Below are 16231 nucleotides of genomic sequence, written 5' to 3' on the forward strand. Positions count from 1 at the left end.
TGTGTGTGTGAGTGTGTGCGCATGTGTGTATGCGCGCCTGTGTGTGTGTGTGGGGGGGGGGGGGGTCTTGTTCTGTGTGAAAATGAAGCAGTACAAGTGATGATGCTGCAGGATTTCGTAATTTTATCCTTCTCAGCAGCAGCACTGCAGGTGCTCTCCGTGTCCAACATGTACGTAAGCCAGGTCCTTAGTCAACTTACAGTTGCACACATTTTTCCACTACGTTTTCTTTCATAAGTCCCAAAGTTTGCGTGGAAAGTTGCTTACGCAGTTTTCTGACCCTGTTTTGTGTGTAAGCAAGCTTGATAAATGAGGCCTCTGGTTTCCAAACCGGGTCGGTTCTAAGTCATCCTGGAAGTGTTTAGCTGGGCTTGGCTGGTCTTACATTCTACCGGATGGACAACTGAGCTCACTGTGCTGTGTGTGTGTGTGTGTGTGTGTGTGTGTGTGTGTGTGTGTGTGTGTGTGTGTGTGTGTGTGTGTGTGTGTGTGTGTGTGTGTGTGTGTGTGTGTGTGCGTGTGTGTGTGTGTGTGTGTTGTCCTTCAGGTCCCCCGGTGAGATCCCCAGCAAGAGTTCACACCATCAAGGCAGCTGCTGCAGTTCCCGAAGCGCCTCCTTGTCCTCCACTCGGAGCACCTCCAAATCTCCCACCAGGTAGACTACACACACAGAGACACACACACACACAAACACACACGCTTTGGTTTGTCACACTCTTAAATTGCTCTAATGATGGAGCCATTGCCTTGGTGACTGTCAGTCTCTCTCTCTCTCTCATTTACTCCTGGCCCTCGAGGGACAGATTAGGACACAAATGGGGCTCCTCTGCATGTCTTGTAATAATGCCTCTTAAATGGCTGCGATATCTCACTTTGCACTTTGTCAGTCACCGTCTTCCTCCTCTCATGCTGCACTGAACGCCTTGTTCTCCTGCTGGACCCTTTTTCCAGTTTGATCTCACTTTGCAAATCTGTGTGTCCTTCCAGACTAAAATCCAAGCACAAGGCAGAAGGACAGAAGGTGTCCAGGACGTCTCCAGCTCCCAGCAATCCCGCGGCATGGCACAACGGGGACCACACCCAACGGAGCCGGAACGGCAACCCCGGCAGACTTGTACACAGCGAGGGCGACAAAGGGAATGATGTATGTCATCTCCTCTATTTCACTCCCCCTCCCTGGCCCCCCACCCCACCCCCTCTGTTCAGTGGGATCTACCACAGTCTGCAAATCTTCTAACTTCTTCTCTTGTGTTGGTTTACATGAACTCTCATCTTCTAGACACCAAGTGTCAGCTCTTTCCTCCGTTTATTGCGGGCTGTGAGCGAACTCTGATTAGAAACTCGTGATTTTGACTCGTTGAAGACAACCTGTGTCAAACTCGCCGCTGTTTCTTTGACTTCTCCACCATCTTGTTGCTTTTCTTTCTTTTCTGTTAGTTTGTTTGGTTGCTTTCTCAGAGGGAGACGAGAGAAGGTAGCTTCCTAGTTTGTTGTTGATTTTAAAGGACGCATCCGCTGAGTCATTCACTCACAGCTCGCCTCAGATCAGGTGAATAGACTGTGTGTGGGTCGGGAAGTTCAAAGCTTCTGGCTTTAAGGAATGTGGAGGAATGTAAGAGAGGGACAGATCTGGCTTGTCTGAATATTTGCTGTGGCATACTTGCTTTAACAGAGTTCCTGATGAAGATGATTCAATAAATTAATAAAAAATCTGAAGAAAGAAAGAACTTTTCCAATTTAAAAATACATTTTTTCTTCCTTTTTGTCCGCCCTCATTTAGATGGACCAGTTCTCACAAGTCCGGAACAAATGCTGCAAAATTTGCGCGTCGCCATGCCGGCATGACGCGTTGATAAGACACACCTTTGTGGTAAAATTGCGCTGACTTGCCGGCTCGGCGTGTCTGGGGTGTGTTTGGTAAAAAGGGCTCTTGTATCCTCCTGCTCTTTTAGATGTAAAGACATTAGAATCCCCAAACTTTAAAATAAAGTTTCTGATTAAAAAAAACACTCCCTACTATGCTAGCTTTTTCATAGGACTCACTAACAGAGCGACTCCCAAATGAATACTTCACATAAGGTAAACAAACAAACAAATAAATAAAAACAGTGATGTAAACATAGGGCTGTATTTACTAATTCATTAACTTTTTGTGAAAATCTGCATCATGAAACAGTCTTCTCACAGTTGTGTATGTTTATGGAACAACATCAGGGGATCAAATCCTTGACCTGAGGGGCGAGCGCTCATACTGCCACCTTCTGGCTAATTTACACTCTGATCTGTTGATTAAAATCGATTTATTTATTTCTTTGTGCAAGAAACAAATCCAAGAATAACTTCCTTTTTGTGCTTTATTAAAAGAATCACATGCCTGAATAATCAGTGTATTTAACCCTTTCATTTTACTTTATTTCTGGTTTAAGAAAGGTTTTAAATGAGATGTTATTGATTTAACCAGCCCGTTAAAATGAGTGTTGCAGATACTCATTTTGATTTTGTGCAGCTGAGCTTTAGAAATAGATTTTTTACATGATGGTAACGAGTTCTGTTTGCTCTTTGAACTGTTTTATTCAAGTATGACTCAGCAAATACTGAAACTGATAACAAGAAACTTTTTAGAGCTCCATATTCTGTTTCTCGCATGCACAAGCCCCTAACGCTTCAGCTGCTGCTTGTTTGTTTCTGATTCCTGCGAGGATCTCTAAACAGACTCGCTGTAGAGCGACGCAGACGACGATCCCGTAGGGAAAATCTAACAGTGATGACTTTGGTGAACACGCCTCTAAACTCCAAGCTTGCATGTGCCTCTCTGATCCCTGTTTATTCTCTCTGCTTTTTCTGCATTCGTCACTTCATTTTCTTATCAGTTCACCTGGTATTTTCTATAAATAAATAAATAAATGCCCAAATATTTGTCTTGTTTGTATGAAAAGCATTCAAATGTCTTGGAACTGGACCAAGTAGGCTAACTGGGTATGTCTAATTGCTTTGTTTTTATAATTTTTTTCTTGTCAGTTCTATTTATTGATTTAAATTCAACACATGCTCTGCTCAGTGATAGATCCTCTCCTCTCGCAGACTTCCAGCAGCTACACAAGGGGTTAAACAGATGCTCCTTCTTTCTGCTTATTTTTTACTTCAGTGTGCATGCTGCCCCCAGGTGGCGCCGTCCGCTCTGTTCCTGAGGATAGTTTTCTGCCTCAAGCCTTTAAGCTAGCACGAAAGCCATGAGATGAGCAGCATCTAGTCTAGTTTTGGCCTTCCGGCTGAGGCTGAGTGCAGGACGATGAGGTGTGCCGATCGTGTGACGTTGGAAAGTTGTGAGAAGCGGCTCTGGTTCTGGTGGCTGTTCTGTAGCTTAGCGTGGAGTTTCCTGACCCGCCGTGTAGAAACATCCCAGAAAAGCTCAGAGAAACAGCTGTTATTATCATCAGAGCCCTTTTGTCTCTTCTCTTTGTTCCTACTGAAGAAAAACGGATAATTCCGATGTTTTAGGAAAAAATCCACATTAGCAAAACAATGTCATTATCCTTTTACGTAAATTACATAAATGCTCTTTTTAACGATTAAACCAGGACTCAGCAGTTATGACTGTAGCCCAGGAGTGTGGAAAAAGGTGGCATGCGGGCCATTTGTGGTGCTCTGTGTGGTTTTGTGAGGCCCGTAACTGAGTAGTATAATTTTGACCATCCAGCACAGTTTGTTGAAGCAAATAGAAACTTTCTTATGAAAACAATGCAGGCAAAAAAAAATCTTATTTCATAAAGTCTAATTTGTTGGCCCCTGAGTATTTACAACGCAGCAAGTGATGTGTTTTAAAGTTTGGACAAACTGTAGATATATATAAAAAAATAAACTAAGAGTCTCCATCTTCCTGTAGAATTAAGAAGTGAAGCCATGATGTCTGATGATTGTTGTATTTTAGAACCTGCAAGGAAAGAAGGAAGTGACTCAATAGTAATCAGTAACTTAAATTTTTCGTTTTTCTTTTTAGACAAAAATAGTCAAATTCGTTTACATGGAGGGGGCGGGGCTTAAAACGTGTTCCAGAACCATCCATTAGAGGGACAGTGGTTTGGAATGTAATCAAAGCAAAGCCACAAGAGGGCACCTGTGAGTTAATTTCTGCTCCTGAGATTGAATAATCATCAGACGTTGGTACGGATAAATCTGTTTTTGGGAGATCGTGCTTGCACGATGAGTAACAACACCGTGTTTCCACTAGGAACGTTCTGGGAAGGGAAAGACGTCAGCATGTCCTGGCTGTTGTGGCAGTGAGTGATGTCACGATTTGCACCAACAGGCATCCACGGATATTATTACAAATTGAAGTTTTATTTAGTTAAAGTTTTACTCTGTGGAAGTACGCCGGGATTTAATTGATTCGGAAGTGCGGGAGAACTGTGAGCCATTTTACGGTACTATGTGAGACTACAAAGCGCCGTGAGTTACAAAGTTGGGGGCGGCTTTCCGCTGCATTCTTTGGCGTTGTGAGATTACAAACTGCGACTTTTAAAACTGTGTGAGCGTTGCTTTTTTCCTATTTCGCTTCACCAGCAACTCTTCCAATTGTACAAATGCCAGTTGTTTCAGGATGTCTACTGATGTCATTTCCTGCTGAGTCATGAGTTAACCGCAAGCCCCACCCAGCGACTCCAGCCTTTCAGAGTACACGCTCCTGTTCTGGTCCTGAGAGGGAGGCACACACATGTCACGGAGGTCCGATAGTGGAATTGGGCCTAGAGTACCGAACACAGACTCGTCTAAGCTCGTCTGTGGGAGATGCTTCCCCATGGTGGATGTCCAAAACAGGGACAGTTGTCTTCTGGCTCATTGCTAATGAAAGGACATGAAGTCAGGACAGTAACTGGGGCACCTCACACACTTATGGGCCATTCCCATCTGTACCGGGTCGGCCTGGGCCGGGTAGCGTAGGTTGTTTACATATCTGGGTGGCCTGGTATTTTTCCGGGCCAACCAAGTCTCATTCTTAGCCCTCTTCTCGAGGGGGTCTGCTTCAGGCCGACCAGGGCCAACACACCCACTGCTCTGCAGACAGCAAATTCACACCTTCCATTAGAGCAAGCCTCTGATTGGTGGGTAGAATCAGCCCACATGGGCTTAAGGCAAGGATGTGTGGAATCAACCGGGCCAGGCTGGGGCCGAATGGGGCTACCCGGCCCGGGCCGACCCGGTACAGATGGGAATGGCCCATAAGAGGGACCCCCCCCCCCCCCCCCCCCCCCCCGCTGTAGTTGTGTTTTTACTGGACCGAGTGGGAGGTTCTGGTTCTGCTGCTGGAGAAGATCCAGACCTAAACATGACTGGGGTCCCTTTCCAATGTGCTGACTCTTTAATCTGTCCATCTTAGCAGTGACTGCTCCCCTCCACCCCCTCCTCCTCCTTCTCCTCCTCTCACCCTTTCTGCCATCCTCCTCTTCTGCTACCTGTTCATCTGTGTCCTGTGTGACTCATGTCTCACTCTCCTGGCAATTTTCTTCCCACGATATCTTTCACATCAGCCAGCTCTGCATGCCTCCCTCCTCCTCTTCCTCCCTCGCTCCACTAACATAGCAATTGACTTTGTCCGTCTCCCTCTACCCCCCCTGTTTTGATACAAATATGGCTGCATTTGTACAAGCGAAAAAGACTAAAGCAAATCATGTAGTTTCTAGATTCATTCTTTGTTTCTGATTTTAGTTTGGACTCCGTCTGGATTTTATTTCTCCCCCCTCTTCCCTCTCTTTTTGTTTACTCCCCCTCAGTCTCTGGACTAAAAATGTAGCGTTGATACTAAAAGAGGTCATTGTCTTTTTCCCATTTCGCTGCGGAGAACATTCCTTTCTCCTTTTTCCCCCTTATTTTCTTTCTTTCCTTTTTTTGTTGATCTTGCATACGTGTCACTGGTTGAAATGGAAGGTAGGTAACGCTTTGCCTACGCACGTGATCTTTATGCAGATGAGAATGTGACAAGCACCCTAGCCTGAGTGACGTCAATGTTTCTCTCTTTCTCTCTTTCTGTTGTTTACCAATGGTCTTTAGCCCAAAGTTAATTTAACTCCATCCGTTTATGATTTGACTCTAACGACTGGACCGCACAGAGCTCTGGTTTTTCTCTTGACTCTTTAGCTTCATTCAGAAGTCCACTGTCCCACTCTTATCCTCCAGGTTCATCATCCTTGTTTTCTTTCTGTTTTAGTAGAATGCATTCCTGTTTGTCCAGCATTTCTGTTTGTTGGTGAATTAGAGCATTCGTCTCATGATTTTTCTTCACATTATTGATTTCCTCGACTGTTTTTTTTATCAGCCTTCGCCAGCAGTGACTCTAGCTCTTGTGAAGAACTGCTCCTCGTTCCTGCAACGAGCAGTTGGTGCTTTTTTCTATCTGTAGTTTACAGAGCTGTTCACACAAACTCGATAATGCATGCAACACGGCTAGCTATCTACTTTGGGGGATTTACCCTCCTGCTCTGTGACCTGCCCAGGATTGAGCAGCATTATTGAACAAGTTCCTAAATCCCACATTTTAAAAGTCACTACAGGTTTGGTTTTAGCTGATTTCTGGATCCATTCTCAGATTTCCTTTAAAAAGACCAAATCTTAAAAGTTTTTCTGTCTGCAGTTATGTCAAACACAACAAGAGTCTGCTGCTTTGGTGACTTTTGTTAGTGTGCTAATCAAAGCTAACAATTGTAATTGCTAACAATGATCTTTTCACAAGTGTTTGTCCTGAAACACGGAGCTCTAAGTCTGGTGCGAAGTAGTAATAATTTTAAGCAGCAGTTTCTTTGTTTAATATTTTAATTTGATCAGTATTAAATTCAGAGCGCGGGAGGCTGGAAAATGTTAAAATATTGGTTAGCTAGCAACATTGGCTCAGAGTTTGATGGGTGTCAATCATCTGCCGTCTCAGCTCCGAATTTAGATTTTCTGGGAGTGGCGAGAGACGTGATGATGGTGTTGGTGGGAACTGCCCTTTGGTCTTCAGTTCAGCTCTTCAGAAACCCATCTGTGACCGCGCGGAGTGTTCATCCATGTCAAACATACAGTCAGTGTGCAAAACTCACCTTGTATCTCCTTTTGTGCTAATGCTAGACAAACAAAACTAAAAAAAACACTCACTGAGCACTTGGACGTTGATAAAAACAAATCGACAGCAACAAAATTCAAATTTTTTGTGCTCAAAAGTTTCTCACCACTCGTCCACGTCTAGCCGAGACGCTGATCAGCTTTAGCCCTTTGTTTACACCGCTGCCTCCTGGGTATCTGAGAGCGTTGCTAGTATCGGCTCATCCCTCTCAAACGTAGGACCCTTCCCGCTGGCAAAATGTAGGGAAACAAATAAACGTGCTACCCTTTGATCTGCTCCACACTGTTAAAATTCACTATTTCACATAAATACTGCCACCGCTTTGCTTTGTCTGTCTAAATCAAAAATCTAAATTTTAATGCAAATTAGATTGATACAAATTAAGTATAATGATCTCAAATTGCTCTCTTGCTTCCTCGGCACGCATTCCCAGGCCTTGCCATGCGTCAGTGAGACTTGGGAATGTGTCAGGATGCAGAACTGGAAGAAAACACTGTAGCAGCATGAGCTGCACCCCTCAAAAGTCTCCAGGACTCATCACAGACGTGCAGATTTTGGTCTTTTTAATGGATTTAGTGACACTGAGGAACGTTTATATCCCTCTAAATCAGTTATATGTGTCTAAACTGCTAGTTTCATGGTAATGAGGTGCATCTAGGCTGACATTCTAAGGGATCTTGTCTTTTTTTTTTTTACCGCGCCGACCCTTGTGAGTGTAAGGAGATGTAGCGAGCACCCGGACAGCACTCTGAGCACAGATTCATGGAGGTTAGAGAATATTCCGAGCTCCCACCAGCCTGTTGCTTTGGGATCTTCAGGAAGGTGACTGGGTCTGGAGGATTTCCTCTCTGTGTGAGGGACTCCCTGCACATTGTGGTTTTTCCTCTTTGCTTTTGAGTTCTTTTCTCTTGATTTCCATGCATTGTCTCATGAGTCACTGGCAGGGAAGGGTTTTGTGTCTTTTTCTCTTGCATTTTGTGAATCTAATGATGCACTTATGTTGCCCCACTTTTCCCTTTTCTTCATACCTTACCTACTAAAGGAGGGAATACCACTTTATTGGTAAGTGGATGTTAACCAGAAGGGAGTTACACAAGAGTAACCTTTAAAAAAAAAAGTAAAAACAAAGAAAATGGGTCGCTGTTCACATCTCAACAAATGTTCTCAGGAAAAAACACAAAGAGAGAATTCAGTAGCAGTCAGTTTGTTTTCTGATTCAACTGATTCAATAATTGTGATCTTTATTTTGTTCCTTCCATTTCTGTGATGTTTTGTCGAGTTGTCTTTTCTTCCTGTTTTGTTTCATTTATTTTATTTACTATTTATTTAGCCATTACTAAAAAAATTGAAAGTCCTCTTTTCTACTCTACAAAATCTGTAGCTCTGTACTTTCTGCCTTTGCTCTAAAACTTACTTGGTTCACTTTATTTATTCCTTTTTTTCCCTCTTTTCCTGCTCTTCCTAGTTCTTTGTTTGTTTTTGCGATTTTGATTTCTTCAACTCATTATGGTTTTGCATGCCCAGTATTGCATGCGCTGCACCATAGAGGACTATCTGTAAGCCATATGGAGAAAACTTAGATCTTTTTCTTTTAGATGTTTACGTTTGGAAAATAAACCATAGCTCTTGATCTTAAACCTGGAAACACCCTGATTCCATTTTTTCCCCCCGTTTCTTTTTTGTTTTGTTTTTCTTCTTTTTTTCTGTTTTTGGTCATCATTTTTTCTGCAGAGGCTGCACCTGCTGAATGTTAGCTCTGCCGGCCTCCAATCCACTCTGCTGAGAGACCACAAGCTCCACAGCATCCCCGGAAGGAACCAAACAGGACTGGTGTGCACCGCAGGAGAGGCGGGGAGTGTGGACGGCAAGCTCTCCGCTGTAGGGAGCTCCTTGACTCAGACATCAGGGAGGAGAGGAGCTCAGAGAGGCCAGCGGAGGAGCTCCCGTTCTCCGGCTCAGAGCAGCGATTCAGCCCACTCCCAGCAGAACCACACCAATAGAGCGAGGAGCTCTCGGCACCAGAAGAAGTATGCTGACTGACATGTTCCAAATTAAACTTAGACTTTCTGTACTATAATACTAATAAAAGTGAGTTTCAGAATAATTCTTATGACCAACATGGTGGAACTGGGCTCTTAGGACCAGTTTTTAGTTCAAACATGTATTAAGTAGGAGTAATCCTGAATCTCGCTGCACCCCAGGTCCAAAGGTGGCCACTCCAAGCGTCACCACCGCTCTGGTCGGGGTCCGGCCCGTCACAGGAACCAGTCCGGGTCTCCGGGTCACCACGCGCACACCTCAGGCAGGAAGAGCGAGGAGCCTCGGAGCAAGGCCGACCTCCGCCAGCGCAGCAGCTCCTGGAGCAGCGGACACTCATCCTCACACTCTGCCTCCAGGGACCGGGGCCCCAGCAAGGTCAAGTCCCCCCACAGCCGACAGAACGTCTCCAGGTGAGGCATCTCGGGGGGAGGGTTATGATGTTGTCGCTGCCATGGCTGACGTGTGTGTGTGTGTGTGTGTGTGTGTGTGTGTGTGTGTGTGTGTGTGTGTGTGTGTGTGTGTGTGTGTGTGTGTGTGTGTGTGTGTGTGTGTGTGTGTATCACCCAGGGAGAGAGACAGTGCAAACCGCTCCGACACCGACAGCCGAGCTCGCCGCCGCTCACGCAGCTACTCCCCTATCAGGAAGAGAAGAAGGGATTCTCCCAGCTTCATGGAGGCTCGGAGGATCACCAGGTGAGGAGGCGACGTTATTATTATTATTATTGTTATTGTTGTTATTGTTATTGTTGATGTTGTTGTTATTGTTGTTGTTAATGTTGTTGTTGTTGAGTTTTGTTTTTGTGTAATCTAAACTATCTTAATGTTTTTAAAACACATTTATTTGATAAATTTTTTTCTAAATTGATCTTTTACATTTTTAAAGGTTAATTTTTGTGGATCAGAAGCTTTTTCAGTCCCATAATTTAAAACAGTGGTTCCTAACCTGGGGGTCCCGACCCCACAAGGGGGCGCCAAAGCCTCTCAGTGGGTTGCCATGACCTCTCCACTTTAAGGGGTTAAAACTTCATTTAATACTTGTTTATAGCCTACATTTTGCTCACAATTTTTTTCATGAGTGAAAAGTTTACTTATTTTAACCCCCAAATTCCACTACCTCCGTTCCGCTCCGCCCCCGCCTTCCGCAGCCGCTCGCTTCCGAACTCAATTTTTACTGGTACCCGCTCTACAACGGCTCCGCTCCGGTGCGGAGACCTGAGGAGCGCAAACAAGCAAGAGCGGGATTTTCGAGATCTTGCGATACAGTCCGAGCAATAAACGCGGAAGTTAGATCCAAACACCCGTTGTGTGGGAGAAGCATCGAAATGAACTGTTTAATCTGCCCATCATTTGTGTTGAGACATCAGCAGTGTTTGGATCAACAAAGTGTGACTACTTTGACAGTAGAAACTGTATTTATGGCTTACTTTTGTGCATTTAAAGTTCAGCCGCCATTGATAGTTGTTAAAAGTTGTTAAACCTGTGCATTTGAAACAAAAAAACGCTTTTTGTTTATTGATTCATTGTGAAATAACGGAAGTTGTGCTTGCTCCTTTTCCTGTTGGGCAGTTGTGATTCTTGTCCATTGACTGCGGAGGTGCTCCGGCGTCCGGCAAAATAGGATCGATTCTATTTTTGCCGGACGCCGGAACAGAGGGCGGCGCACTGCGCCACACTGCCGGAGCACGGCCGCAGTAGTGGAATTGCTCTGATTGACTACAACGGGACCGATTTTGCTCCGGCGTTCGTGCCGGAGCGGAGCGGCGGTAGTGGAATTTGGGGGTTATTAAGACAGGAAATAATTAGTACAGAAAAAATAACACACTTTTAAATTTTGCTCAGCTCACTGTTTTATTTTCAAGTGTAAAAAGTTCATTAAAGATAGGACTGGTTGATTAATCACAGCCTTTACAGTAAATAATCTAGTATAAACAGTAATATACACATTTAAGTACATTTTGCTCAGTGTATTTTTTATGTTTCAAACATTTATTGAAAGGAATGATTGATTTATCAGTATTTACAAGAAACATTGTGTTCAGAAAAGTAATACAAACTGTCAAGCACATTTTGTTCTGTTTGGGTTTGTTAATGACTTTGTTCTGTACTGGAGCCTACTATTACTGTTATCTATTGAATCAAAGCATATTAAAATGTGCTTGAATAATTTTATCATTTCTTAATACTGTTTGTACTGGAAGAGAGAATGGGAGGGGGTCGTCAAAAATTTTACTGGTAAAAAAAGGGGTCCCTTGGGAAAAAGGTTGGGAACCACTGATTCAAAGATTGATGAATGAGCTCCACATGGTACAGTTCTGCCCCCTGGTGGTAAAAATCGGTTCTGTCACATTATTTATTGAGAACTCTGAATACTTTAGGCTTTTACCAGTGTGGAGCTTTGTGTGTGTGTGTGTGTGTGTGTGTGTGTGTGTGTGTGTGTGTGTGTGTGTGTGTGTGTGTGTGTGTGTGTGTGTGTGTGTGTGTGTGTGTGTGTGTGTGTGTGTGTTAATCCTCATCAGATATTCTTGAAGAGGAACAGAGTTCCAAAAGTACAAACATGAGACAAACAAGTACACTTATCATCTTTTGCTCCAGTCCTAAAGGTCCTCACGCTGAGACGACGGGATGCTGCAGGCTAATTACCATGGTAACTGTTGCCGTGCAGCAGGACTCAGCTGATCTGACCCCTGAAGCTCAGCTGAACCATCAGAGCTCCTCTGAGTAAAACCTGATGTCCTGTATTTTTGTCCCCTGTCCTCTCTCTCTGTGTTCCTCTCATCTGTAACCTCTAACTCTGAAGCTACGCCACACTGAGGTCACGCTCTAATGTAACACGGGAGATGGAAATGCTATTGAGGATCACTATTTGTCAAAAATTATGTCACTTCCTGTGTGCACAGGGTCTAATAACATTAGTGGATAAACACGTTGGATAGAGAGAATGCTCATCGCATCATCAGCTGAGTCTATCACTGCCAACTCAGCTCAGATTGTTTAGTTCTGCACGTCCTTCATGGCCGTGGTGTCCCACCCTGGTCCTCGAGGGCCACCATCCTGCAGGAATTTGACTCGATGGGTGACGACAGGTACATTTCCTGCTAAACCAGGTGTGTTTAGAGCAGGAAGGTGGTCATCGATGACTGGGATTTGACACCAACACCATCAGTAATCTACCTATTTACACATACCCTGCTGGTACTACGACAACCATTCCTCACCATAACGCCTGTTAACTGCACTGAAACTCCTCCGTGCGCTTTAACTCCTGCGTCGTTTTTAATCATTTTGGATTTGACTAATAAAGATAAAGTCAGTTAATGTGCCTTGTTAACCTGAGGAAGACCGAACCTTTTGCACATGTACTGATGACATCAGCAGAAGCTGTCTGGATTATCAGATTCAGAACAACCTGAAGGAGACATTATCTCCAGCACAGATACCTTGATAGCATTTCTCCTGCTTCACTTGCTCCTCTGCTGAGAGGAATGGGTTCTTCTGGGAGCTAACAGCTAATTACCTTACAGGAAGCCATTAACAAGCAGCCTGAGCTTAAACTTCAACTAACAACGAGCACCTTCCTGCTGAGCTGGTTTTAACCCACATAGCTGCTCTCTTACAGATACTGTTGTAAAGATGTTTCTGTGACTTAACACCGATCTGCAGATGTTCCAGATCAAAGCATCGTCATGAATCACCTTCCCCATCCCAGCTGCTCACACCTCTGTCTTTCCCATCCAGCGCTCGGAAGAGGCCGATCCCGTACTACCGCCCCAGCCCTTCGTCCTCCAGCTACGACAGCAGCCCGTCCAGGTCCAGCCGCAGCTACAGCAGCTATAGCAGCTACAGCCGGAGCCACAGCCGGAGCCACAGCAGAAGCCGGAGCAGGAACTGGAGCCGGAGTCGCAGTCAGAGCCGGAGTTGGAGCCGCAGCCGCTCCCGCAGCTACGACAGCCACAGCAGCTACGAAAGCCCGGGATTCTGATGAGGGAAGAGCTGCTAAACAACACCACTCTGCTGTTCTGTCACCAAGTCCTCAACGAGTCCCGGTCCAAACTCTTCCACTCTGGACTAGTCATGCTCCCAGCTCAGAGCTTGAAAAAACCAGAAATGTATTTTTCATTTAGCACATCGCCATGGAATTGGTCATCATGTAGAAAAAGTGTTCCAGGAAAACGGCGTTCCCAAAGCAGGAAGCAATTGGTCGAGCCCAAAGATCAAATCTCTCTCTTTCTCTCTCTCGCTCTCTCTCTCTGGAAGTCAGCACTTTCTCTCTCATCTTCCTCCAGAAAACCAAAAACATGTCAACTAAATGCAAACATATAACCATATTTAAATGTATCCTAAAAGTGAAGCCAAGCAGAAGGGAAGAAAGCAAGCAGCTTCATGTACATTTCCATCATCATCATCATCATCATGAACTCATCACTCCAAAGACCATCACAGAGCAGCGATCAACGAGTCAGAACAAAGAGCGAGGTCCACAAAAAGAACTTTTTTATGGTTCAAACTTTACTGTATAGATTTGTGTGAATAGCTGTAAACTGTTGAGTTCTGGCTTTGTAAACTATGCACTGTAAATTCCATTTGGCTCCAGCAGGTTCGTTGGCATGGCGGCGCTCCGAGAAGGAGGGAAAGACGAGGAATGGTGGTGGGGGCTGTGTATTATTTACTGTTACCCCCTCCCCTCAGTGAATGACCACCTCTCTCCGTGTGTGTGTGTGCGTGCATGCATGCATGTGTGTATGAGTGTGTGTGAGTTCTTCGTAGCCTTCTCAACAGGAAAAACTGCAAAAATCCCCCTCCATGCATACCTGTTTCCACCTCAGCTATTTATATGTTTTTATTTATTTGTTTATTTATGTATTTATTTATTTATTTATTTATTTATTTATTTATTGCCTAAGATTAGATGTTTGAAGACGTGGTTGACGGACATGTTTTTTATTGACTTTCAAGGTCCCAGTTTGATGCTAAAATCGAGACTAGTTTTCATCTCTTCATGCTTTTGTCATCATGATTATTACTATTATTGTTATTAAAGCAGAAATCTGGGGTTTTCCTCGAATGGACACCATCTAGTGGCTGAAAAATGCATTGCCCCTTTAATCCATTCCCCTTGGTTGCTTGATGACAGCTGGAAGCGACGCCTCTCGTTTGTTAACCACCTCTAGTTAAAACACACTGTATTACATTTATTATCCTCGTGTTTTATTCTCACACACACATACATTGCCTGGCCAAAAAAAAATGCCAACTGGATTTAACTAAGCAAATAGGCATGAGCCTCCTATTGGATAATTACTGCGTGGGTGATCCTCTAAGTTATTTAACCCAACTGGTGCATGAAGCTGCTTCAACATCCATGTGGAAAGACGCATCTGGTGGTCGTGGAAAAGATGTTAGTCTGTGGGAGAAGGGTCAGATCATCGGCATGCATCAAGCAGAATAAATCTAAGGAGATGCAGAAACGACTAAAACTGGGTTACGAACTGTCCAACGCGTTACTAAAACCTGGTCTGATGAGTCCAGGTGGACCCTGTTCCAGAGTGATGGTGCATCAGAGTAAGAAGAGGGGCAGATGAAGTGATGCATCCATCATGCCTAGTGTCTACTGTACAAGCCTGTGGGGGCAGTGCTATGATCTGGGGTTGCTGAAGTTGGTCAGGTCTAGGTTCAGCAGCAGGATGTGCTCCAAGAATGAGGTCAGCTGACTACCTGAATCTACAGAATGACCAGGTTATTCCATCTTCCCTGATGGAACGGGCACACTCCAGGATGACAGTGCCAGGATTCATCGGGCTCAGACAGTGAAGGAGTGGTTCAGACAGCATGAGACATCATTTTCACACATGGATTGGCCACAGAGTCCAGACCTTCACCCCGTTGAGAATCTTTGGGATGTGCTGGAGAAGGCTTTGTGCAGCGGTCAGACTACCAACATCAGTGCAGGATCTTGGGAAAACACTGGATGGAAATGAATCTTGTGACTTTGCATAAGTTTATTGAAAAAACGCCACAGCGGATGTGTGCTCTACAGGAGGTCCAACAAAATTTTAGTGTGTGTGACCTTTTGTTTTGTGGTGACTTATTTTAGGGGCAGCAACAGCTTAGGAGGGAGAGTGGGTTGTCCAGAAGTCAAAAGGTTGCAGGTTCGAGCCCAGATTCAACAAGAGAATACTGCTGTTGTAGAAACTTAAGACGGCGCCATACAAATATGATTTTTTGGCCAGGCGGTGTATGTGTCCAAAAGAAATGTCGCCAACTGCATCTGTCCAGGTACAGTTGTGGTCAGAAGTTTAGATACACTTGTAAAAAATATAATATAATGGCTCTACTGAGTGTCCCGTTATTTCTAAAACTCTGATTTTTCTCTGGTAGAGTGATTGGAACAGATACTTCTTTGTCACAAAAAACATTCATGAAGTTCGGTTCTTTAATGTCTTTATTATGGGTTAACAGAGAAAAGTGATCACATTTGCTGGGTCACAAATATACATACAGCAGTGCTAATATTTGGTTACATGTCCCTTAGCCATTCTCACTTCAATCAGGCGCTTTTGGTAGCCATCCACAAGCTTCTGGTTGAATCTTTGACCACTCCTCTTGACAGAATTGGTGAAGTTCAGTTAAATTTGATGGCTTTCTGACATGGACTTGTTTCTTCAGCACTGTCCACATGTTTTCAATGGGGTTTAAGTCAGGACTTTGGGAAGGCCATTCTAAAACCCTTATTCCAGCCTGATTTAGCCATTCCTTTACCACTTTTGATGTGTGTTTGGGGTCATTGTCCTGTTGGAACACCCAACTGCGCCCAAGACCCAACCTTCGGGCTGATGATTTTAGGTTATGTTGAAGAATGTGAAGGTAATCCTCCTTCTTCATTATCCCATTTACTCTCTGTAAAGCAGCAGTTCCATTGGCAGCAAAACAGCCCCACAGCATAATATTCCCACCACCATGCTTGACTGTAGGCATGGTGTTCTTGGGGTTAAAGGCCTCACCTTTTCTTCTCCAAACATATTGCTGGGCATTGTAGCCAAAAAGCTCGATTTTTGTTTCGTCTGACCACAGAACTTTCCTCCAGAAGGTCTTATCTTTGTC

The 16231-nt window shown here is 44.3% G+C and overlaps 1 protein-coding gene across 3 annotated transcripts in view; it reads left to right on the forward strand.

Moving 5' to 3' along the window:
* The window catches only part of srrm3 (serine/arginine repetitive matrix 3), an 83391-nt gene extending 70145 nt beyond the window's left edge, over positions 1-13246 (forward strand). For 2 of the 3 annotated variants that reach the window (XM_070555915.1, XM_070555916.1), the window contains exons 9-14: positions 548-655; positions 988-1144; positions 8825-9120; positions 9295-9543; positions 9701-9826; positions 12869-13246. In XM_070555915.1, the coding sequence (XP_070412016.1) occupies positions 548-655; positions 988-1144; positions 8825-9120; positions 9295-9543; positions 9701-9826; positions 12869-13112 (1180 nt within the window). In that variant the 3' untranslated portion in view covers positions 13113-13246. The other variant, XM_070555917.1, reaches the window with a different exon arrangement.
* Positions 13247-16231: the final 2985 nt, after the last annotated feature.

Source organism: Nothobranchius furzeri, chromosome 10, assembly GCF_043380555.1.
Source record: "Nothobranchius furzeri strain GRZ-AD chromosome 10, NfurGRZ-RIMD1, whole genome shotgun sequence".
In the NCBI taxonomy this organism is placed as follows: Eukaryota; Metazoa; Chordata; class Actinopteri; order Cyprinodontiformes; family Nothobranchiidae; genus Nothobranchius; species Nothobranchius furzeri.